At 31.2% G+C, this 20,346-nt stretch overlaps 2 protein-coding genes across 5 annotated transcripts; one reads left to right on the top strand and one right to left on the bottom strand.

Annotated features, from left to right (window-relative positions):
- Nucleotides 1-1,762: 1,762 nt before the first annotated feature.
- Nucleotides 1,763-13,938, bottom strand: LOC126744231 (Golgi apparatus protein 1). Its single transcript, XM_050451586.1, has 10 exons — nucleotides 12,626-13,938; nucleotides 10,598-10,748; nucleotides 10,345-10,540; nucleotides 9,841-10,293; nucleotides 9,509-9,785; nucleotides 9,217-9,402; nucleotides 6,540-6,835; nucleotides 6,106-6,353; nucleotides 2,337-2,440; nucleotides 1,763-2,279 (listed from the first exon to the last, which is right to left on the bottom strand). Exons 1-10 carry the CDS (start codon nucleotides 13,784-13,786, stop codon nucleotides 2,103-2,105), a joined length of 3,249 nt encoding a protein of 1,082 aa, XP_050307543.1. The 5' UTR covers nucleotides 13,787-13,938; the 3' UTR covers nucleotides 1,763-2,102.
- Nucleotides 13,939-14,039: 101 nt separating this feature from the next.
- Nucleotides 14,040-19,846, top strand: LOC126744232 (eEF1A lysine and N-terminal methyltransferase homolog). Of its 4 annotated transcripts, none has more exons than XM_050451590.1 (8): nucleotides 14,385-14,507; nucleotides 16,312-16,449; nucleotides 16,540-16,617; nucleotides 17,574-18,009; nucleotides 18,060-18,325; nucleotides 18,380-18,563; nucleotides 18,880-19,378; nucleotides 19,434-19,846. In XM_050451590.1, the coding sequence occupies exons 3-8, from the start codon at nucleotides 16,586-16,588 to the stop codon at nucleotides 19,835-19,837; spliced, it is 1,821 nt and encodes a 606-aa protein (XP_050307547.1). In that variant the 5' UTR covers nucleotides 14,385-14,507; nucleotides 16,312-16,449; nucleotides 16,540-16,585; the 3' UTR covers nucleotides 19,838-19,846. The 4 variants fall into 4 exon arrangements, with proteins under 4 accessions (XP_050307544.1, XP_050307547.1, XP_050307545.1 ...); XM_050451588.1 differs by having other exon boundaries at nucleotides 16,532-16,617; XM_050451589.1 differs by lacking the exon at nucleotides 14,385-14,507 and adding an exon at nucleotides 15,961-16,083 and having other exon boundaries at nucleotides 16,532-16,617.
- Nucleotides 19,847-20,346: the final 500 nt, after the last annotated feature.

Below are 20,346 nucleotides of genomic sequence, written 5' to 3'. Positions count from 1 at the left end.
GAAAGATATCGTCGGTTTACTGCCGAAACGAGACAAGTTCATTTTTACCATTTATGCGCTTAGTTTATTTTCGTAACCAAAATTTGTATATAAATTTACTGCATAAACCAGATAACTGTTAGATAATGAAAAGGTATTGTAATGATGTAGGCTTGTTCTGGAAATTATTAATTTTGCTCAAAAACAGGGTAAGTGCACATTTAACGCAAAATAAAGATTTTATTTGCAAAAAGGAAATTATTTCTTTTGGAAAAACAGGTTAGCGCGTTATTACTCTATTTGGTTCAAAAAAATCCCAACTTAATGATTATAGATTATATAGCAAAAGCTTCTGGAAAGTGGACAGAGCTACATAGAAGTAGACAGCATGCACATTGCTATTAAACGGGCTTAGAAGTTTGTTCCTGTATTTACAATGCGTGATTGGTTAACAATATTTCGCAAGGCCAGAATAAGAGAAGAGAAATCAAAAAAGAAGCCGTTTGTTGTGCAGGAACTCAAGTTACAAGAGTTTCTTGACTTGGAAAGTCTTTCTAAACTTCATTCTTAAAAGTCTTCTTAAAAATAAGATAAAAGAATAAGTCAAAAATGAGAAGGTAAATTGGTTGAATGTTTTTGTTAAGCCAGGGAGTATAGATTTATGATAATACCGCAGAATACCAAGAAATAAACGTTCTCACGATTTATTAAGGTTGTGCAAACCGGAACTTCCAGATAAATTTCACCCATATTATCACACTTGAAGATAGTGATCCTGAAGCTGACATTTAAGATAAAGGTACTTGTAAGATAAGTTACCAAGCCTGCCAATAAGTTCAGGCAGAATAGGTTAAGTACACATCTTTTTGCTAATAAATTTCTTCCTGATATCTGGCTAATTATGTTCATACTACTACAATCTATGTTCTATTATCATTTATTAAATGTTTCCGTTCATGTAGTTGTTTTACTGTAGGTTGAAACTTTAAACCCTTATTGACACAAAACGTTACTTATCTGGTTTTGGCAGTAAGCCGACGATATATATTGTTCTTTATTTGGGTATTTAATTAATTTAATAGAGTTAATTTTTATATTGTAGCTTAAGTTTATGACCGTTGAGTAGGGTTCAGTAGAGTAGCTGTCTTAGCTAGACTGCGCCCTGCTTCTCGGGTACTTAATTATAGAATGTTATTATTGTTAACTACATCTGTAAATTTTGAATAAGACATTTATTATTATTATTATATATAAAATAGGACTTACAAATTAAGAATATTACAAATAAGATAAGAGGACTCCTACTGAAGCTTCGTTTTTTAAAGATTTATTGGACCAAAAATTGATACATGGTAAAAGAAGAACGTACCCTCAAATATTCTTTTTCAAGAGACGGATTTTTTTTATATTATACGATTATATTGTTTGGAAATATCAAGTAATATTCATAAAAACATAATTAAAAAATTATGAAACAAGAAATAATTTAAATTATCAAATGGATTTTGTAGGTACAACATTCACACGTTCTCTACTATAGTTTGCTGCGAGGATATTTAAGTAGTTCCCCAGATCTTTCAAAATTTCAAGAAAACTTCAAAATGTCTCCTTATTAAGAAGGACCTTTCAATTTAGTTTGGACAAAAGATGTTTCTGTAATAATTTAATTTAGTCAATCTAAAATATGTGACAATTTTGATACTTCTAATGTGCGGGTCTTAAATCCAGTTCGTCTCAACTAAAAAGTTGCTACGAAGAAGACGATATGATAAAATGAAAAACATTTAGTTAAAATTATAATTTTATTTATTAGCTGAATAAAATATTTTGTACAATATTAATGTAATAGATTATCTTATGAATATAGACACACAGCAAACTTTCCAAAAACAAAAAAAAATATCTCAATTTCAGTCGACTTACCAGCCCTGCATTTTTGCACTAACCCTTCTTGCTGCCCGATCGATTAACTTATTCTAACAATGAAACAATTAAGTTATATCACAAATGTCATTATCATCGTACAAAATAATAGTTAAGCATAGACTTAATGGCAAAAAGTACAAAATTTAAAGCCCAACGCCGTATAAATGTTATTTTTATTTACAAGATGATATGAAGGGTTATTTTGACTTAAGTAACATGTATTTCCGCTTATTTAACCGCCCGCACATGATTCCAACGATGAATATCGTGCCGAGGAACATCATGAATATTAGAAAGAAGTACTGTTTCGAGGGCGAGGCCACCACTTGATTGTAGAGTTGTTTAAAGTCTTCCGGAGGAGACTCTGGCAGCAACTAATAGAATTATTACATTTTAATGTGAAATTATCATTTTAAGTAAGTTGAACTTACCTGCGCGGCATTTCTGTACATTTCAAGTCGCTTTTTAAGCATGTTTTTGCATTTTGGCGATAGGTTTTTGTTGGCACTTAGCATCACTCTTAGGCAATTTATATCTGAAAAGGAGCATATATTTAAGGTTTTTAAATGAATATTTTTTAATATTTTTTTATAGAAAGTAGTTAAATTTCCAATTTAAGGGCGTTTATACATCAAAATGAGACATGGCATGCCGACGTTTAGTTAAATATACCGAATAAAGTAACTGGGAGCAAACACATTATATGTGTTGTTTATTTATAAACACAGCTCCCCGATAGACAAACATAGCTGCCCAAGAAGGCACAATATGTTACAAAAAGAAAAAAGTGTGTTAGTAAACAAGTTCGAAAATTATTGCCTACAATTAATGGTATTTGTTTAAAAAAAAAAGTAAGCAAGATAAAAATATATATGAGTACATCAACTCGTAATTTGTCTGAAGGATCTTTTTAAATTTTTAAAACTTATATTAAATATGTCAATTTTTAGATATAAATGTTAACAAAGCTATTATTTATACTTGTGCACCTAATGACTGGAGAATTCAATAAATAATTAGAAAAATATCTGGTCCAACAAAAAGGTAGGAATTACTACTAAAAAAAATCTAATACATAATATTATGAAGATTCAGTTAAATTATGTACAACTTTGTAAAGAAACATTAAAACAAAATTTCTCCTACGAAATTCAAGATATTAGGTATTACATAATTTTAAGTGATCATTATAAGTTAACGCCTGGTTACTAATGAGAAGTATCCATTCCCAAAAATCCAGTTTGCTCTCGTTACTTTCATTTCGAAGAAACTTGGCACTGTCGTTACTTTATTCATATGGAGTGAAGTTGTTCTTATTGTAAAAAATATCTAATTTTGTATGTATGTATTAGACCCTAAATCCTGTTTTACCACATACCATACTAAATAATTTTTCTACTTCAATAATTAGTTTATTATGCATGGCGTCCTTTAAAAGTGACAAATTTTTATTCTAAAAATATAAAACTTTTTTAGGGCTATTTATTTCTCTATATTTTCTAAAATGGCAAAATGAAAATCCTGCAGTCTCCCTCCAATTATTTATTAAGCATTTAGTTATTTAAAATTCTCTACATGTTTCGGACACAGTGGTGTCCATCATCAGGGGATAAAAGGTTTAAAATTGGTATTGGATCTACGCCCCAGGGTTTGATTCCATGTCAAAAGCCCTCTATTTGTTTATTTTATTTATTTACATTCTGTTGTTGACAAAGACCGAACAGTATAAGTCAACAACAACAAAATGTAAATAAATAATAATTAAAAAAAAACAAAAATAACAAATAGAGGGCTTTTGACATTGAATCAAACCCTGGGGCGTATATCCAATACCAATTTTAAACCTTTTATCCCCTGATGATGGACACCACTGTGTTCGGCTTTTTTTAAGCACCTCCATACACTAATGGGTTAAGTTGTTTGATTTGAATTTTCTCCTCCAATGACTACAAAGAAAAAGGTTTTTCCAGCAAATGTATTTTTTTCATTTTTCCTCAGTCTCAAACTTTTTATACTGAAATGCAACTAAAACGTTAAATAAATCCTCAAAAGAGTTCACCTGCTCTTGCTCAGTTCTAATGTATATAATCTGTGCCGTTGTCTATGAAATCTATAAATGAACGTATTTATAAATTTGTATTGTACACCCTCAAGTGTATTAAATAATTTTATTTTAGAAATTGAACGTTGGCAGAATCCCTTGGCTACTCCAAATTTAAACCCAAGACTTCTAAGAGCCTTCTGTACAATATTTTCAATCTGACTTTCAAACATAATTCTAAAATCCAAGGGTATATCCAGATCCCTCACACAATCAAGAAATACTAGCTTAAAGTTAAAGTCAAGAAAGAGACTTAGGGATTTAAGGTCATAAAATTGATCAGCTAGGAAGGCTAGCTTCATTCTCTCAGAATGCATTTTGTAAAAAATCACACCAAAAGAATCTTAGGTTTTTTTGATCCTATGTCTAAGCCAAATCCCCTTTTTCAATTTTTTTTTCTCAAAAATCAAACCAAGATTTCTAAGCTTCTTAACTGGATTCCTCACACAATCTACTGATTCCCAAGTCCATGCAAATGTTTCTGTTACTAGTAAAGTTGAGTACATTTGAGAAGGGTGCACAACTCGATGCAATTTACACGGACTTTTAAAGGCGTCCGATAAGGTTAATCACACTTTATTGTCGGCCAAGTTGCGAATATATGCATTATATATGCATAAAATGGTTAATGCGTTTTCTTACCAGTAGAAAACAGAGTGTCAGAATTAATAATTTTCATCTTTCTCACCAAATTATTGCAAGATCCTCATTTGGGCTCTATTGCGTTTCTACTGTTTGTTAATGGCTTATTCTTGTTTTTATCAGATTTTCTTATGTTTTGACTGATTTATACTAATTCTGATATTCTAAAATTACAAAATATGTTTTTTTAAATGGTCAATCTAAAATGCAATATTTCTTAATGTTGATAAGTGTCATTGTATAATTGCTAAATTTTAATCTACAGTTACATATGACGATAATATTGGTGAAAAGTTATTAAGAAGGGTGAAAATGGTAAAGGATCTTGGATTACTGTTGGATTCTAAATTATCTGTTCGTGACCGTAGAAATAATATTCTACAACGTGCTTATAGAAGTTGTTTATTACTACATTTAGTTTTGATTTTTCATGCAATGTCTGCATCCAAAGTCTGGTTTTATGATGTTCATATTAAAGAAATTAATTTTTTTTTAAAACTTGTTCATTTAATATATTCTTCTAAAATCATTTTTTCACAAGACAATAGTCCAATAATTAGTTTTCCAGATTAGACACTTTAAAGTGAGTGGTCACCTTGAGATGAGGCATTGCTCTTTCATTAAAGTTCATCTCTCAATATTTTTGAAATTTCTTGGACTAAATAGAACATTAATTAAGATTTACAAAAAATATTCTTCTAAATACCATATTTTTTGTTTAACAACAATATTGCTATTCGTTATCCAGCTATTGAACTTTTAGTTAGTCGTCCTAAAGAGCAAACATTATTTTTGAACCATTCTCATTAAAATGACCAATAGTCCTGAAATCCTTGCATGAACTACTTTAAACCACAAGTAATATTTAATTACATTCTAATTATTATTAAAAATATTCGTCTGGGTATAACTTTTCCTCTGCCTATGTATCATAAAGATCATGGTTATAATCAAGTCAAAGCTTTCCTTAATATTAATTATCATAGTTTAATGTATAATATGTCTTTCCTTTTAAGAATTTTAAATGATTTAATTAACTGCAGCTATGTTTGGGAAAAAGTGACATTTCAAACATCTTAGAATACCCGTTCAAAATATTTATTTAACCTGAAGTTTCTAACTATGCTATGCAAATTCCAATTATTGCAAAGAAACTTCGACAAGTATAACCTTCCAATCCATCAGTTCCTAAGGTAAATTGTGTATAATTATCAAATAGTATTAATTAATATAAATTCAACTCTTATTTGAGCTCCAACTTATATGACTCAGTGTTAGTTCTTACTAGGTTTTTGTGATAGTTTACCGTTGATAAATAAATAATCTCAGATCGAGACAGCAAGATCACTTTACATACACACACACTATAATTTCATTTTAAATTATTATAAGACGAGAATGTGGAAATACTTGGAAGAGATGGCTTTAAAGTTATTTCGTTAAAATGAAATACTCACGTCTTCCGTTGCCTTGTGGAATGTCGCTACAAAAATGCAACAAATCCAAGGCGCAGGCCTGTTGTAACAATGGATCCACCTGAATATCAGCCTGAGACTCTTCGATCATATTTGCCACCTCAATTTTACACTGCGGCGTCTGGATTTGACTGTTCAACAACCCGTCTTTTAAACATTCCTCCACGTCGCCGGAATCTTCGCTCTCGTCAGATTTACATATGGTTGAAAGTTCGAATTTGCACATAGCCCTAAAAGAATAATTACTAAAAATTACATGTGCTTTATTTATGACCTAAGAGAATTTAAACAGCAATCGGTATATTTTTGGGATCGATAAAATAAAAAGCCTATTGCAGATCCCTAAACCCGACAATATACCGATTGCTGTCTATAATAATTATTAAATTAATGTTTTTAAAAAACTTATTGCTTGCCTTATGAGTGGGTTCAAGTTAACATTGAGTGCCTGGTCGCGTAAGATCGAAGCCACTTCTTTCTCGCATTTGTTCGAGAGCCTCGACACTTTAAATTGCTCTTTTAAGCATTTTATTACGACCCCGTTAGTTTCTTTACCGTGGTTGGTCAACGCGTTTTTGCAGAATTTGTTAATGTCGACGTTGCAGTTTTGCTGAAGGGTGGGGTTCAGTTGGTAGTTGGAGTTTTGCTCGACTATACGGTGGCCGACTACTTGGCGGCACTTTTTGCTGAAACCTTTTTCGTCTTTGTTTTTCTGAAAGGAGAATTCAGTTAGTAGGAGAGTAAACATTCACGTTCACCAATAGAATGTGCAGGTAAAGAAAATTAGAGATAGCTCTCTTGGACTATCTTTACAAATTACAACGAACATGCGGGTTTTTTCTCAAAATTTTAAATTCAACAGTATGTGAGGCGCTGAGAGCCAAAGCGGACCATCCCACAAGTTTCGTTATCGGCAACATCAAACAGTTTGGTTCAACTGGAAATATAATAGCCAAATTTCAATGTCATAACGGATTATGCGGCTTTGTCAACTTTGGCACTGTTTGAGTCATCACAATCTGACAATAATACAGATATTGAACTGCAAACCACGAACTTTGATGAATCACAAATCTAAGACTTACTAAAAGCAAGGAAACGGGTAAGTCATGAGATTAAGTTACTCCGAGCGAGTGGCCAGGAATATAAAAGCGATGAAGGACTTACTATTTCACCTAAAATATTCACATCAGTAAGCTCATGCTGTAAATTACAATGATATAAGGTATTAAGCCCAGATATAATCAAGAAGAGCTATTCGGAAGGTTTTATAAATTTGCTAGTTTTGATTTTCAAAATGCCTTACATTTTTCTCAAATAAAAATCAAGCCTGTAACAAGACCCTATTCAGGTAATATTAATATGCCATTTATTAAATTAAAATATTTGATTTAGTCTCTATTTATCAAACCAAGAAGGAAATGACATAAAGATTTGTAAGCCTATATGAAAATCAATTTTAAAAATATCGGGAAGCTCGATAGGACCTTAAAAAAACCATAAAATGGTTCCTAGGACAGGAAAAGCAGCCTCCAATCAAACATTCGATAATAAAGTCAACAAAATTTTCAAATTTATTGAAAAAATACCCTCATATACTTCACATTATGCAAGGCAGAAAACTAAACGAAAATACCTAGCACCAGAATTAAATATTCGCATACTTTATAATGAATACAAAAAATCAACAGGCAAACCTCTATCTGAATCTAAATTTAGACCTATCTTTAATGCCAAATATATTTTATATTTTCATGCGCCCATAGTTGATTCTAGTAAAAAATGAGACTCGTTCCAAACAAACTTAACGAAAATGAACCCGATGTAAATATTTTTTAGAGAACTTGTATTCGAGAAAGAACATCATTTGAAAAAAATGAATGCTGCAGACTGCTTAAATTTTTATAAATAAACACGACACTCCTGCAGTAATTTCAACGGACATTACTTACTATAAAAGGCAGTTCTAGTAAAAGTCTTATTGTCTTGGATGCATAATATACAAACTGATGAAGTGGCACCGAGGGCGCACAGGGTCCTATCTTCTGAATTATTTAAAGAATTATAAACCAAAAAAAAAAATGCATTGAGACGTTTATGGATGGCTCAACCGAAACATCAAAATGGTTCTGCTTTGCACTCATGTCGTACAATCTTATGAGGAAGAAATCGGGCACAATTTTTTAATTAGCGGCCATTCTTTTATCTCCTGTGACATTGGACACATATAAAAAAGTTTCACCCTAAAATTTACGTTCCTGAAGATTGGATTAATGTTATTTTAATCGCAAAAAAGAAAAACCTATTTCAAATTCTTGTTATGATATTAAGCCAAATTTCTTCTTAACTAGTGCATTACAACAAATTATTAGCAATAGAAAAATTTCCACAAATTTTTTAAAAGTTGAGTGGTGATAATATGACCATTGTATTACTTCTTATAAGTATGGTGTTAGCAAATATGCACGAATTTCAAACAGTTAATATCCAGAAAAGGAATGCACCACGAAATCAGATTAAGGAACCACTGCCACTTTTGTATCCTAATGGAAATAGTGTTACCATTGCCATAGAGAAGGATATTTTGCAGTTGATGGACAACTTGAAATCTTAAGTGTACTAATACTGTACAGGATAAAGCACCAGTTAGAGAAACTGATTTTGACTAAAGTTTTTGGTATCAATAAAGTCTAATGTGTTTTAAGTCTAATGACTTCCTTGATTCAACTAAAATAATTGGCGAAAATCAAAACGGACCATCCCACACTAAATTTCAGATTTATTAAAATTATACATATTTTGTTTAATTTATACTCGCAGACTTATTTGTAGAAAATAGTAAAAAAAATATCTATTATAAAAAAAAAATACTAAAAAAAACTGCAAATATCTCCATGAAAAGTAAAGATAATCGACACTCTGGTTCTTAATGCCTCATAAATATTGAATTATTGTAAATATGAAGAAAAACTTAAAAAGTCAGCGAAAAATGTTGATTTACATATTGAAACAACTGGTCCAAGAAAGTGATCTTTAATTTTCCTTACCCGAGAATTTAATTAGTTACGGAATAAATAGACATTAAAGTCCTACCTTTAAACATTCAAAAACGTTTTCTTTGCTGTGGTGCGGGCAAAACTGCTCAATAACGTCTGCACATAACGTGATCAACGCATAATCCAAAGAGTTATCGTACATTTCTTGTTTTTTCACTTTGAAAACTTCTTTTTCACATTTTTCGGTCAGCTGGTTATCCTCTGATTGTAAACATTCCAAGACCTACAATTTTTATTTATCTAACAAGTGTAATCAGTAAAATGATCTTGAATTAAAAAATTAGATTTACACTCATGTATTAATTAATTAATTAATATGCATATCTTGCCTCAGCATTTCCAATCTTTTTACCACTGCAATACTTGGCAATATCCGAGGAGCAAGCGGCTTTCAAAACGGGATCGAAATTGATATTTTCACGTTGCTGGAACAGCTGAGCCTTTAATTGTTGCTTACATTCGCGGGGTATTTGGCTTTTGATGCCGTTTACTGTGGCGTTAAGCACTTGCTCACTTAGGCATTGCACAACTTCGTTTTTCGTCCGGGCATTGCCACAAAATCGCACTGCGTACGGTCTACATGCCACTTTGAATTTATATGAAAACCTGTTAAAAGAATTTTAATTTCAGTCCAATTAACAAGACAATACAAACTACTTACTTATAATCATTTAAAGAAATAATCTGGAAATGCTCAATACTGGCCCTACAAGCTTGATTTCCTTTAATCAATGGATCATTTTTATGAGTAATCAGACACTCCATCACGTCCCCTTCGTCATTTTTAGCCTCCTGATTGCATAAAACCTCAATAATCTTTGAACAATACTTATTTATATAAGGATTAAGGTCAGCATGCTCTGCTTGAATCTCAGTAAACATTCCAATGGTTTCTTTACACTTATCAGTCAAATCATGATAGTTGTCTTGCAGGCATCTCATTTCTTCTTTTTCTTTGACTTTGTCGTGGCAAAATACTGCCAGGTCACTAAGACAAGACTCCTCTATTGCTGGCTCCAGATTAACACTGATTGCTCTTTGTCTCATGACTCGCCTGATGTTTTGAAGACATGATCTGTTTAGTTGCATATCTTTATCTGGATTGTTCATGTATCTGAAAATATAAGAAATGTATAGAAGAATTAATTTGATAAAAGAGTTTTACCTGTAGAGACAGGGTAAGACTTCTGGGCCATAGCTGGGCCCAACTTCATTACTCCACTCATCACTGACTTGACAGATCCTCACTGCATCCGTCTTGCAAGCTTTGAATAGCTGATCATCTAATTCAAACTTCCTGGCAATGAAATACTGGATCTGGATCAGGGCATCTTCACATTTGGGTGTCATTGCATCAGTATCTATAATGTTTCAAACTTTGGTTAGAATGAATACATTAATTGGCAAAATAAAGAGACCTATGTTATCCATAAGGCAATTCATAACTCTTGCTTCTCCGCTACGTATATCTTGACAAGTTGTTTCTACTACAGACAGACAAGCATCATGAAGAACTGGGTCCACTTTCCAATTTTCACCTACATTAGACTTTTTTACTAGGTCTCCAAGCTAGAATAATGTTATAATATTTATTCTAAATGACCAGAAATGGGATTTAGAGTTAATCTTCTACATTCTTTGACTTCTAATTTTTTTTTGCTAGTTAAAAAATATATTTCTTGCCATTGTTTAAAATTTTATTTGATTCATCTTCATGGTTGTATAATAGAGACAATTTTTTTTACATTTGGAGAATTATTTCATTGTTCTTTTTTGTCTCAAAATTAAGTTTCAGTAATCAGTATAAACCAACAAAACTTGACCTAAACAGTATCTACAAGACAATATCCAATATCGAAAACCTACCAATATTTCAAGAAATGTTATTTGAAAATGAAGTAAAAAAAGTCTTATTTTACCTTAAATCTAGTGCGGCCTCAGGTTATGATGATCAAACGGTTTTGGACCTCAAAAATTTACAAAATATATTCTCAGCATATTAGTTAAATTAATTAATAATGTACTGTTCAGTGGTATATTTCCAGAGGAACTGAAATTAGCCAAGGTATGCCCCATTTATAAATCTGGTGACATCTATGAATAATTACAGACCCATAAGTTTAATAATTGTTGAATGATATATCAAGTTTCATTCTTAATGACAATAGTGGAATTCCACAGGGATCTATATTTGGGACCTTTGTTAGGCACATTATTTGTCTTGAGTTTAGATTTGGCGGGTTTGATAGCACAGTATTTTGCATTTGCTGATGACATAGTGTTACTTTATTCTGGAAAAAACACTGATGTGACTGATGAACAATGATCTAAAGAGGTATTATTTGTGGCTCCTTCAAAATACATCAAAGATAAATGTAGATAAGAGAAGTATTTGATTTTTAAGCAAAAAAAATAAAAATTTAGATGAATTAAATATCTCAATAAACATCTGTAATTTGGAGAAAGTTGAATCAATTGGGTCTTATTTTAGATGAATATTTAAATTGGAAGCTTCATATTGAGTACATCAAAAAAAATTATATCTTTTACAGGAGCTGTTAAATGTAGAGATTTTCTTAGTTTTAAGGCAAAAATGAGTATCTACAATTCAAATTTTTTGAGATATTTCTAATTCCTGTAAGAGGTGTAGCATGTACAACTTTATTTTAGCAAAATAATTAACAACTTTTCAAAACTGTGTAATAATAACTCTATTTAATTTGCATTCCAAAACTAATACAAATCTAGTTTTCAAAATTATCAACAATCAGCTTAAATGGCACACTACATTAGTATTTACTAATACTGTCCATAAAATTAATACTCAACAATGAAACTATATATTTATGTTAGAACAAATGTTGCTTTGCATAATCCACTTTCTCAAGCAGCCATTACCTTTAATTACTTACCTCTAGATATAAGAAAAGCTAGTACAATACATATGTTTAATCATGTAATTAAAAATTATTTTTAAATCTGTATCTTGCAATGTCATAGAAAAATATTGTTTTCAATACCAATGACTAATGCATCAGGGTCATCTGTTTGAGTTTTTTTTTTATTTACTTTTGAAAAAAAATTTAGAAATTTTTACTTAAATAAAGATTTAGTTAAAAAAAAAAAGATTAAAAAAAAAAAAAGAAAAATATGTACCTATATAAACAATTCTATTAAAAAAATAATAAGCTGACATAATAATGGGTACCATTAAAAAGTAATCAACAAAGTTATTATGTACATTTTAAATTAAGTTTAAATTGTTTGACCAGACTGCTATCTGGAGAAAAAAATATATCTCAAATAAGAATCACTAATTAACTTGTGGTTCATCTATATATGAATTAACCTATGACCATATAAATTCAAGTTAATTTGAATTTAATAATAATATCACAGACTCATTAAACATAATATTATTGCTCATCAATTCAATTAAAACTTACGGCAGATTTACAAGGCAATCCAAAGGATTGCATATTATCCCTGGCATGTTTCATTAGGCAATGGATTGTTTTTCCTCCAGTTTCGAATCCCTTACAAAAAACAGCAGTCTCTATTTTACATTTATCAACAATTTCTGGTGAAAGCCTAAAATCCTCCATCAACATCCTCCTGTGCTCCACCAATTCTGCTTGACAGTCTGACGATATTACACTACCGTTTCTATCAATATTTTCCAAGCAAAGCAAAATTTGAGCCAGCCTCACAGTTTTATCACTGGAAGTTTGTTTTCTGCAGTGTGTTTTTTTGATGTCTTCCCGGCAAGATCTCATAAGGCCCTTGCTCACTTTATAATCTGTGGAAATAAGCTTTTGCCTCCTAAATAAACTGTCTTTGCATTGTTTCCTTAGATTTTCAGGTTGTTGTCTGGCTAGGCAATGAAAAACTTGACCACTTCCAGGTTGAAATCTATAACAGTACCTGGAATAATCCTCAGCACAGTCAGAAAATAATTGCTGGTCTAATTTAATATTATCGGACTGAAGTTCAGACAGCTTCAGTACTTCTCTTTTACAATTTTCACTGACTTGCAAAATGTTGTTTTGTAAACATATAACTGTACCAACTTGTGAAGACAAACCATTCGAGTGAATAGCACCACAGCTTAATTTTTTCACATCATCTTCACACTGCTTTAAAAACTGGGCAATAAACTTATAATCTGTGAAGGCTACATTTTCCAGCCGCTGAACTAACTCTTGGCAATTTGAGTTTTGAATGTTCTCTTTAGCACTGGCCAGGCACTTGAAATAGTTCCCTTCATCTTTTCTACAATTAAGCTGATCCATATCGTTGCGGCATTGTGGCAGTAATATTTCAACAACATTATCATCTTTTATCAGTTTGTTTGTTGCTTCCCATACTAATTGTTCACACTGTTTATTTAATAAATTGAAGTCTTTAGGTGGTAGGTTGTGTATACATTCGAGAATGGACAGATCATCATCTAGTTTGTCACATTTTTCTTTAACATCCCTGCATTGGGGATCGTCTAGGAACGTTTTGTGGTCTCTTTTTATAGGTTGTACCAAGTTACCAAAATTATCCGATTTATTGCTAAGCACTGGCAAGATTAAAAACGTTAAATAGTATATTAAAAGCATAGCGGTGATTACGCGGATTTAATTTACCAGGCGCTAGCTTTTTAAGATACCGAGGGGGGAAGGGAGATAACACTTTAACACTGTTTTTAAATAATAAAAGAAATTAATTTTTAAACTTTGACGTATTGACTCGCCCCAGTCGTAAAAAATCAATTTTGGGGTTATGTTATGTTAACTGTGACAGCCGAATCTCTTCCTCTTCTTTTTTCTCTTGGTAACCTCACCATCTAGTACCAGCCAGCTGGTATGGTATCATCGTTAGAAAAAAAAAGACGAATGTTGTGGAAAAGCGATCCTAACCTCACTGTTTTACTATTTTGTATTTCTTTTTTATAATTTCTGTATTAGTTATTAAAAAAGTGTTTGCTATTTAGTCCTTAATTACTGCTATAAAGCACAATGAATTTGCTCCCGAAAACCAAGGAAGAATTCAGTCAAAAAGAGTACTGGGATGCATTTTTCAAAAAGCGAGGTAATAAGGCTTTTGAATGGTGAGTTCTTTTAAATACTTTTATAACTATAAGTATACTTTTATAATTATACAAGTCTTTTTAATTAACAAATTATATATAGAATTAAAGAAATAAATATTTATCAGGTACGGGGAATACCCTGAACTATCAAAATATCTTCACAAATATGTAAAAGTCCAAGACGAGGTACTTATAGTTGGATGTGGTAATTCCACCCTAGGGAGGGACTTATATGACGTTGGATGCCGGTAAGTATAACTTAATATTATTTATGGTTTATTTATACTTAAACCTCTGTCAACACTGCAGAAAAGAAGCTGAAATAATCTTTACTACGCTAAACCTAATGAAAAGACATAATTTCAAATTTTGCAAGAACTTTCCCATACTGAATAAAACAACTGTAATTAGCCGATGATTATAAATTCCTAAAGGAATTCTGGCACTACTTCTAGATATTTTTTATTCCATGGAAGTAAATAGAATTGGTACATTAATTGTAATATTTCTTACACTACATTGCTAATAGATGCCTTTTACATGTAGTTTATTTATACTTTAAAATAAACAACTATAACTGATCACAATCTGAATCTTTACCATATTTAATTCCATTGGCAACATATAAAAATGTCAATTTTGCAATGCCATCACCATCTATCTACTTTTAAAATATTGTTTAGTATCCAGTGTTCATTAATGAAATGAAATATATCTTTATTAAGTAGGTACATCTAATTTACATAAAAACAAAACTATACTAAATAAGTAACTTAACTAGGTAACAAATAAATAAAAAATAATAATAAGCACAATTTCACCCTCTTGAAAGAAAAACAAACAAGTAAATAAATTTCCACCAACCACATTAGTTTATTGCCCTAATTCGTCAATTTCGAAATTAATTTATATTATTCAAATTAATTTATTATATTTATTTAATTCTTTAGAACAGTTTTAAACCGAACAAGAGATTGTGATTCCTTTATTTCTCGAGGAAGACTATTATATTTTTGAAAACAAAGAATTCATGGTACTTCTAAAATTTGCTATTGGAATAAAAATATCATCACTATTTCTTGTAGGGTAATCATGGACATTTCTATTAAAAGTAATGAACTGTTTGAAATAAGGTGGCGCTAAATTATTTACAATCCTATATATAAAAATCATAGAAAGAAAGCAAAACCTTCTCTCAACAGAAAACCAATTTAGACTGTTGAGCATAAAGGATATTGGTGTAAGGCGGTGTGCATTTAATATCACCTTCATGCCCCGATTCTGAAGTCTGTTAGTCTGGTTTATATTAAATAAATACTGCACTGAGGCACAAAAGTCAAAATGTGGTTGAATGATAGTATTATAAACCATTAATTTAGATTGATAAGATAGACTTGTTGATATTCTACTAAAAAAGAACGTTTTTTTTGCAATTTTCTTTTCAATGTAATCACAATGAGTTTTAAAGTTAAGCAAATTATCAAGTTGCAGACCCAAATATTTCATACATATTACAAATTCAATTTGTTCATTGTTAATTAATAATTGAGGACTAATATCCACAATTTTCCCTCTATTTATACTTAGATGTAAATATTATTGCTTTAGTTTTCGCCACATTTAACTTTAACTTATTAATATTTAAATATAATGATATCTGTGACAATACCACATTCATTTTATCTACTGCTCTGTTAAGACTTGTATCACTACATGCCAAAAATGTGTCATCAGCAAAAAGGTTTATAAATTCACAATTTACAAAAAGCCCAATATCATTCATATACAATATAAATAGAAGAGGTCCCAAAACACTTCCTTGAGGTACTCCCATATTGTTATTTAGTTCAGTAGACTCATTTCCATTAAACCTTACTCTCTGTTTTCGATTACTTAGATAGTCAACAAACCAGTTATAAACAATACCAGCAAAGCCATAGTTCTTTAATTTTTGTAATAATATGTCCCTATCAATAGTTTTAAAAGCTCTCCTTAAGTCCAAGAACACCCCAACCACATACTTATTATTATCAAGATCAGTTTTTATTTTAGATAAGGTCAATTGAAGGGCTTATTCGCATGAATGACCACGACGAAAACCTGATTGATTAGTCATTAAAATTTCATTACTTGTAATATGTTCCAAGATTTGATCATATACTGCCATTTCTATAACTTTTTCAATAGGAGGTAAAGTATTTATTGGTCTAAATTCACTGGCATTTATTGTATTATTGACCTTTGGAATTGGAATAATTGTGCTAGATTTTAGTTTTTCAGGGATTTCACCAGAGCTAAGAGATGTATTCAATAAGTTCAATACAACATGACCAATAGTTTCAAATTAATTATATCCAGGTAGACTTACTTTATATTTCTTAAAAACAAATGCATTTACAGATTATTACACCCATTAGATTACTGTTTACTGTTTTATTTTGACATATAATATAATACATATGTTACATAAAACATATCATAACTTATATAAAACTGCAAAAATATTTTTAAAAAAACAATTTAACATATATAAAATTAAGAACTATAATAATCATAAAAGTACTAACAAGTAAATGAAGCACATACATTGATTAGGTAGGAGTGACTCTTAACATGTTGCTGAATTTAGTGATATAGACCACAAAGCCGTTCTAGTTTATTTTCAAATATATTGAACTTATCTTTGTTTTAATGTAGCATGTAGTTGATTAAATAATTTTACTCCATTATAAAAAGGGGTCCTTTTAAAATTAAGAAAGTTAAAACTTGGCACAATAAGCATCCCAATAATTTAAACATATAAATTCTGGGCATTGTTAAAATATATTTTTTTTAATGTTTCATGCCACTTCTCATTATATTTGAACAAAAAAAATCAGGCTTATAATTCTTTTATGAAATACAAATACCCTTTGTGCTTGTGCAACATGTGACATGTATACTATTTCATAATATATATGGACTTTTCTTGAAATAAATGAAAAATAAATAAATTTAATTATTATGAGAAAGAAAAGATAGATGTTGGTCTATTATGCATCCTAGAATTGTTAGGATGATTCGCAGACTATTGAAACAGTATTCAAATACACAGGCAAACTCTGAACATTCAACAAACCTGGTGAAAAATAAATGCCTTTAGTTTTTTCTAAATTTGTTATATTTAGTGACTTTTTACACCAATCCTTACAGACCGACCCTAAAGGGTCTTCTTATCATTTATTCTCTTTCTGGTATACTTAATAAATCAAGATATAAACATATAAAAAACATTTATAGTTTATTAGAACTAATATCTATGATACCCATTTCAGAAACATAACAAACATTGATATATCTAATGTAGTAATCCGGCAAATGCTCTCACAAAATGACAAGGAACGCCCCGGCCTAAAATACCTCCAAATGGATGCCTTAAATACTACTTTCACTGATGACCAATTCAGTGTTATTATTGACAAAGGAACCCTAGATGCTCTAATGCCAGATGATTCTCCAGAAACCATCGAAAGAATTGACACCTATTTTTGCGAGATTCAAAGGATACTTAAAACTGCCGGGAGATACATCTGTATTTCTTTATTGCAAGAGCATATTTTAGAAAAATGTCTGAATTACTTCCCCGCTAATAACTGGATGTTTAGGGCAGTAAGATGTTTTGAATCTGAGGCTAAAGCGGTTGAAAATGGAGAGAGTCCTATGCCAACCTTCATGGTTGTTTGTACAAAATTTAAAAAGTTGCCAATGAAGGTATCTGTTTGATTTTCATAGCCTTATGGCCTGTCACTAAGCTAAATTAGGTTTTAGAAATTAATTTAGGTTCACAAGACAAAATGCAAAAATGTGAGACTATTGAAGACCTGACTGAACATATTGCTAGTGCCCAAAAGGCAGCATTTGTATGCTCATCTTTAAAAAAGTCGAACATCGGAGGAGACAATGAAATTAGCATGGAAATATTTGATCAATCCAATCAAACCCAACCGAGATATACCATTTATATTGTGGAAACTGCCCCTGAGAAGGCTAATGCTTCTTATGCAGCTTTTATTGTACCTGAAGGAAGGTAGGTTAAATAAATAGTTGTAATTTTAAATTAAATTTACTATGGTTTATGTAGGGAATCTGAGTGGCTCTTCTCAACTAAAGCAGGCAGGAGTAACTTGGTAAAAGCCAGTAATAATACTCGCTTAAGCATTGTCACTATGCACAGAGGGCAAAAATATGAATCTTTAGAGGCTGTTAAACAAGAACTGGCAGATATCGTTTGCAATTTGGCCCCAGCCAATTTAAGTACCAGAAAGGTAACGGACTTTTTTCAAACAAAACAATATATAAATCTTTAAAAAATATTTAACACAAAAATCTATATTCAAGTAAATACAACAAATAAAACCACACTATATTTTAAGCTAATAAGTACAAATAAAAATGTAATGCATTTAACTAATGAGCACTTGAAAATATGATTACTATACATTTAACTTCTTCAGTGAAAATTTTGGCAGTCATTAGTATTTTAATAAATCGATCCAATTTAGCCCTGATCTTATAAATTCTTTTTCTACATATCATTAATAATATTAGTACCAACCGTTTAGCATCAATTTTATTTTTCAGATTCCTTTTTTGACTTTAGGTTCAGACCTGGGAAAACGCACAGTTATCTACGAAGGCACTTCCTATTTCACAGGTGATTACGTCATCGAAGATGTTGAACATGAAGACGGTCAAAAATATCGTAGACTCTTCTTCCTCAGCTCTCAGCTGGTCATACAATCAGAAGCAAAACTGAAAACCATTAGGGCGAGAAACGGGAAAAGAAAAACTATTGTGGACTTGGCGAGCCTCACTTGCCCTCACCATATTTACATGAACATCCCTGCTTATATGGTGGCAAATGATAAAAAAGATGCGAAAATTGCCATTTTAGGTTTGGGTGGGGGTGCACAGTGTTCATTTATGCACAAGCTTTTACCGCAAGCTGATATTACTGGGGTGGATATCGATTCTGAAATGTTAAAAATTGCTACCCAATGGTTCGATTTTAAGCCTGACGACAAATTAAAAGCTAAGATACAAGACGGGTTGGAGTATATTATGGAGTTAGCCAAAGCAGGTAAGAGCGGTTGAGATTTAAATTAATTAAATTTTGTTTATAATTTCCCTTGCAGATGAACAGATCGATGCACTTTTATTGGACGTGGACAGTAAAAACACCACCATAGGCATGAGTTGTCCCCCAAAAGAATTCCTCTCGACAGAAATCCTCGGGGCCATAGCCAAAATAACAGGAAAAACTGGCATTTTCGTCGCTAACTTGGTCATAAGAGACTCAAATATCAGACCGGGCGTTTTGGCCTCGCTCAAAACCCACTTCAGCAAAATAATTTCCTATAAACTTACAGAAGATTTAAACGAAGTGTGCATTTGCACTAACATGGACGTTAGTGCAAAGGACTTTATTGCCAATTTGAGTAAAGCCAGTGAGTCTTTAAATTCATTTTTCAAGAGGAATCATGTGTCTGATGACGTAGATATTGTTGAGTATGTTAAGAGTTTAAAAATAAATAGTTGACTGTAAAAAGTTACGTTTTTTACTAAGAACCTGATCTGGCTTCTGCTACAAATCTCTTTCTTTATACAGGGTATTTCATAACTGGAGGGGTTCTAGAGGGTCTCAAACTAAGCAAGTTTGCGCAATAAATCCCTATCCGGAAATCATTGGATTTTAAGATACAGGGTGTTTTATTCATATCTTTCGGGGATTAAAAATAATTTTCAGGTTATTGCCACGCGGAATAATAGTTCATATTTTTTTCATCCTTTTTCTACGTTTTTCATGCATTTGAAATGATCTTTGTCCTCCCTTGTTTCCAAAGACATTTTTTATTTTATTCCAGGCATTTGTGGCCATCATCTAAATTTTACAAGAATTTTAAATTATTATTTATGCATATCTTATAGGCATTTGAAATATATTTATGTTTTTGACGTGACTTTTAATCTCTTTCACACTATCCTCTAATCAATATGGATTTCTCACATTTAAGGTTACTCAAGATGGCATTTTCAGGTTTTTGGAGT

This window comes from Anthonomus grandis, chromosome 13 (genome assembly GCF_022605725.1).
Source record: "Anthonomus grandis grandis chromosome 13, icAntGran1.3, whole genome shotgun sequence".
Lineage (NCBI taxonomy): Eukaryota > Metazoa > Arthropoda > Insecta > Coleoptera > Curculionidae > Anthonomus > Anthonomus grandis.
This window is presented reverse-complemented; position numbering and strand designations above follow the sequence as displayed.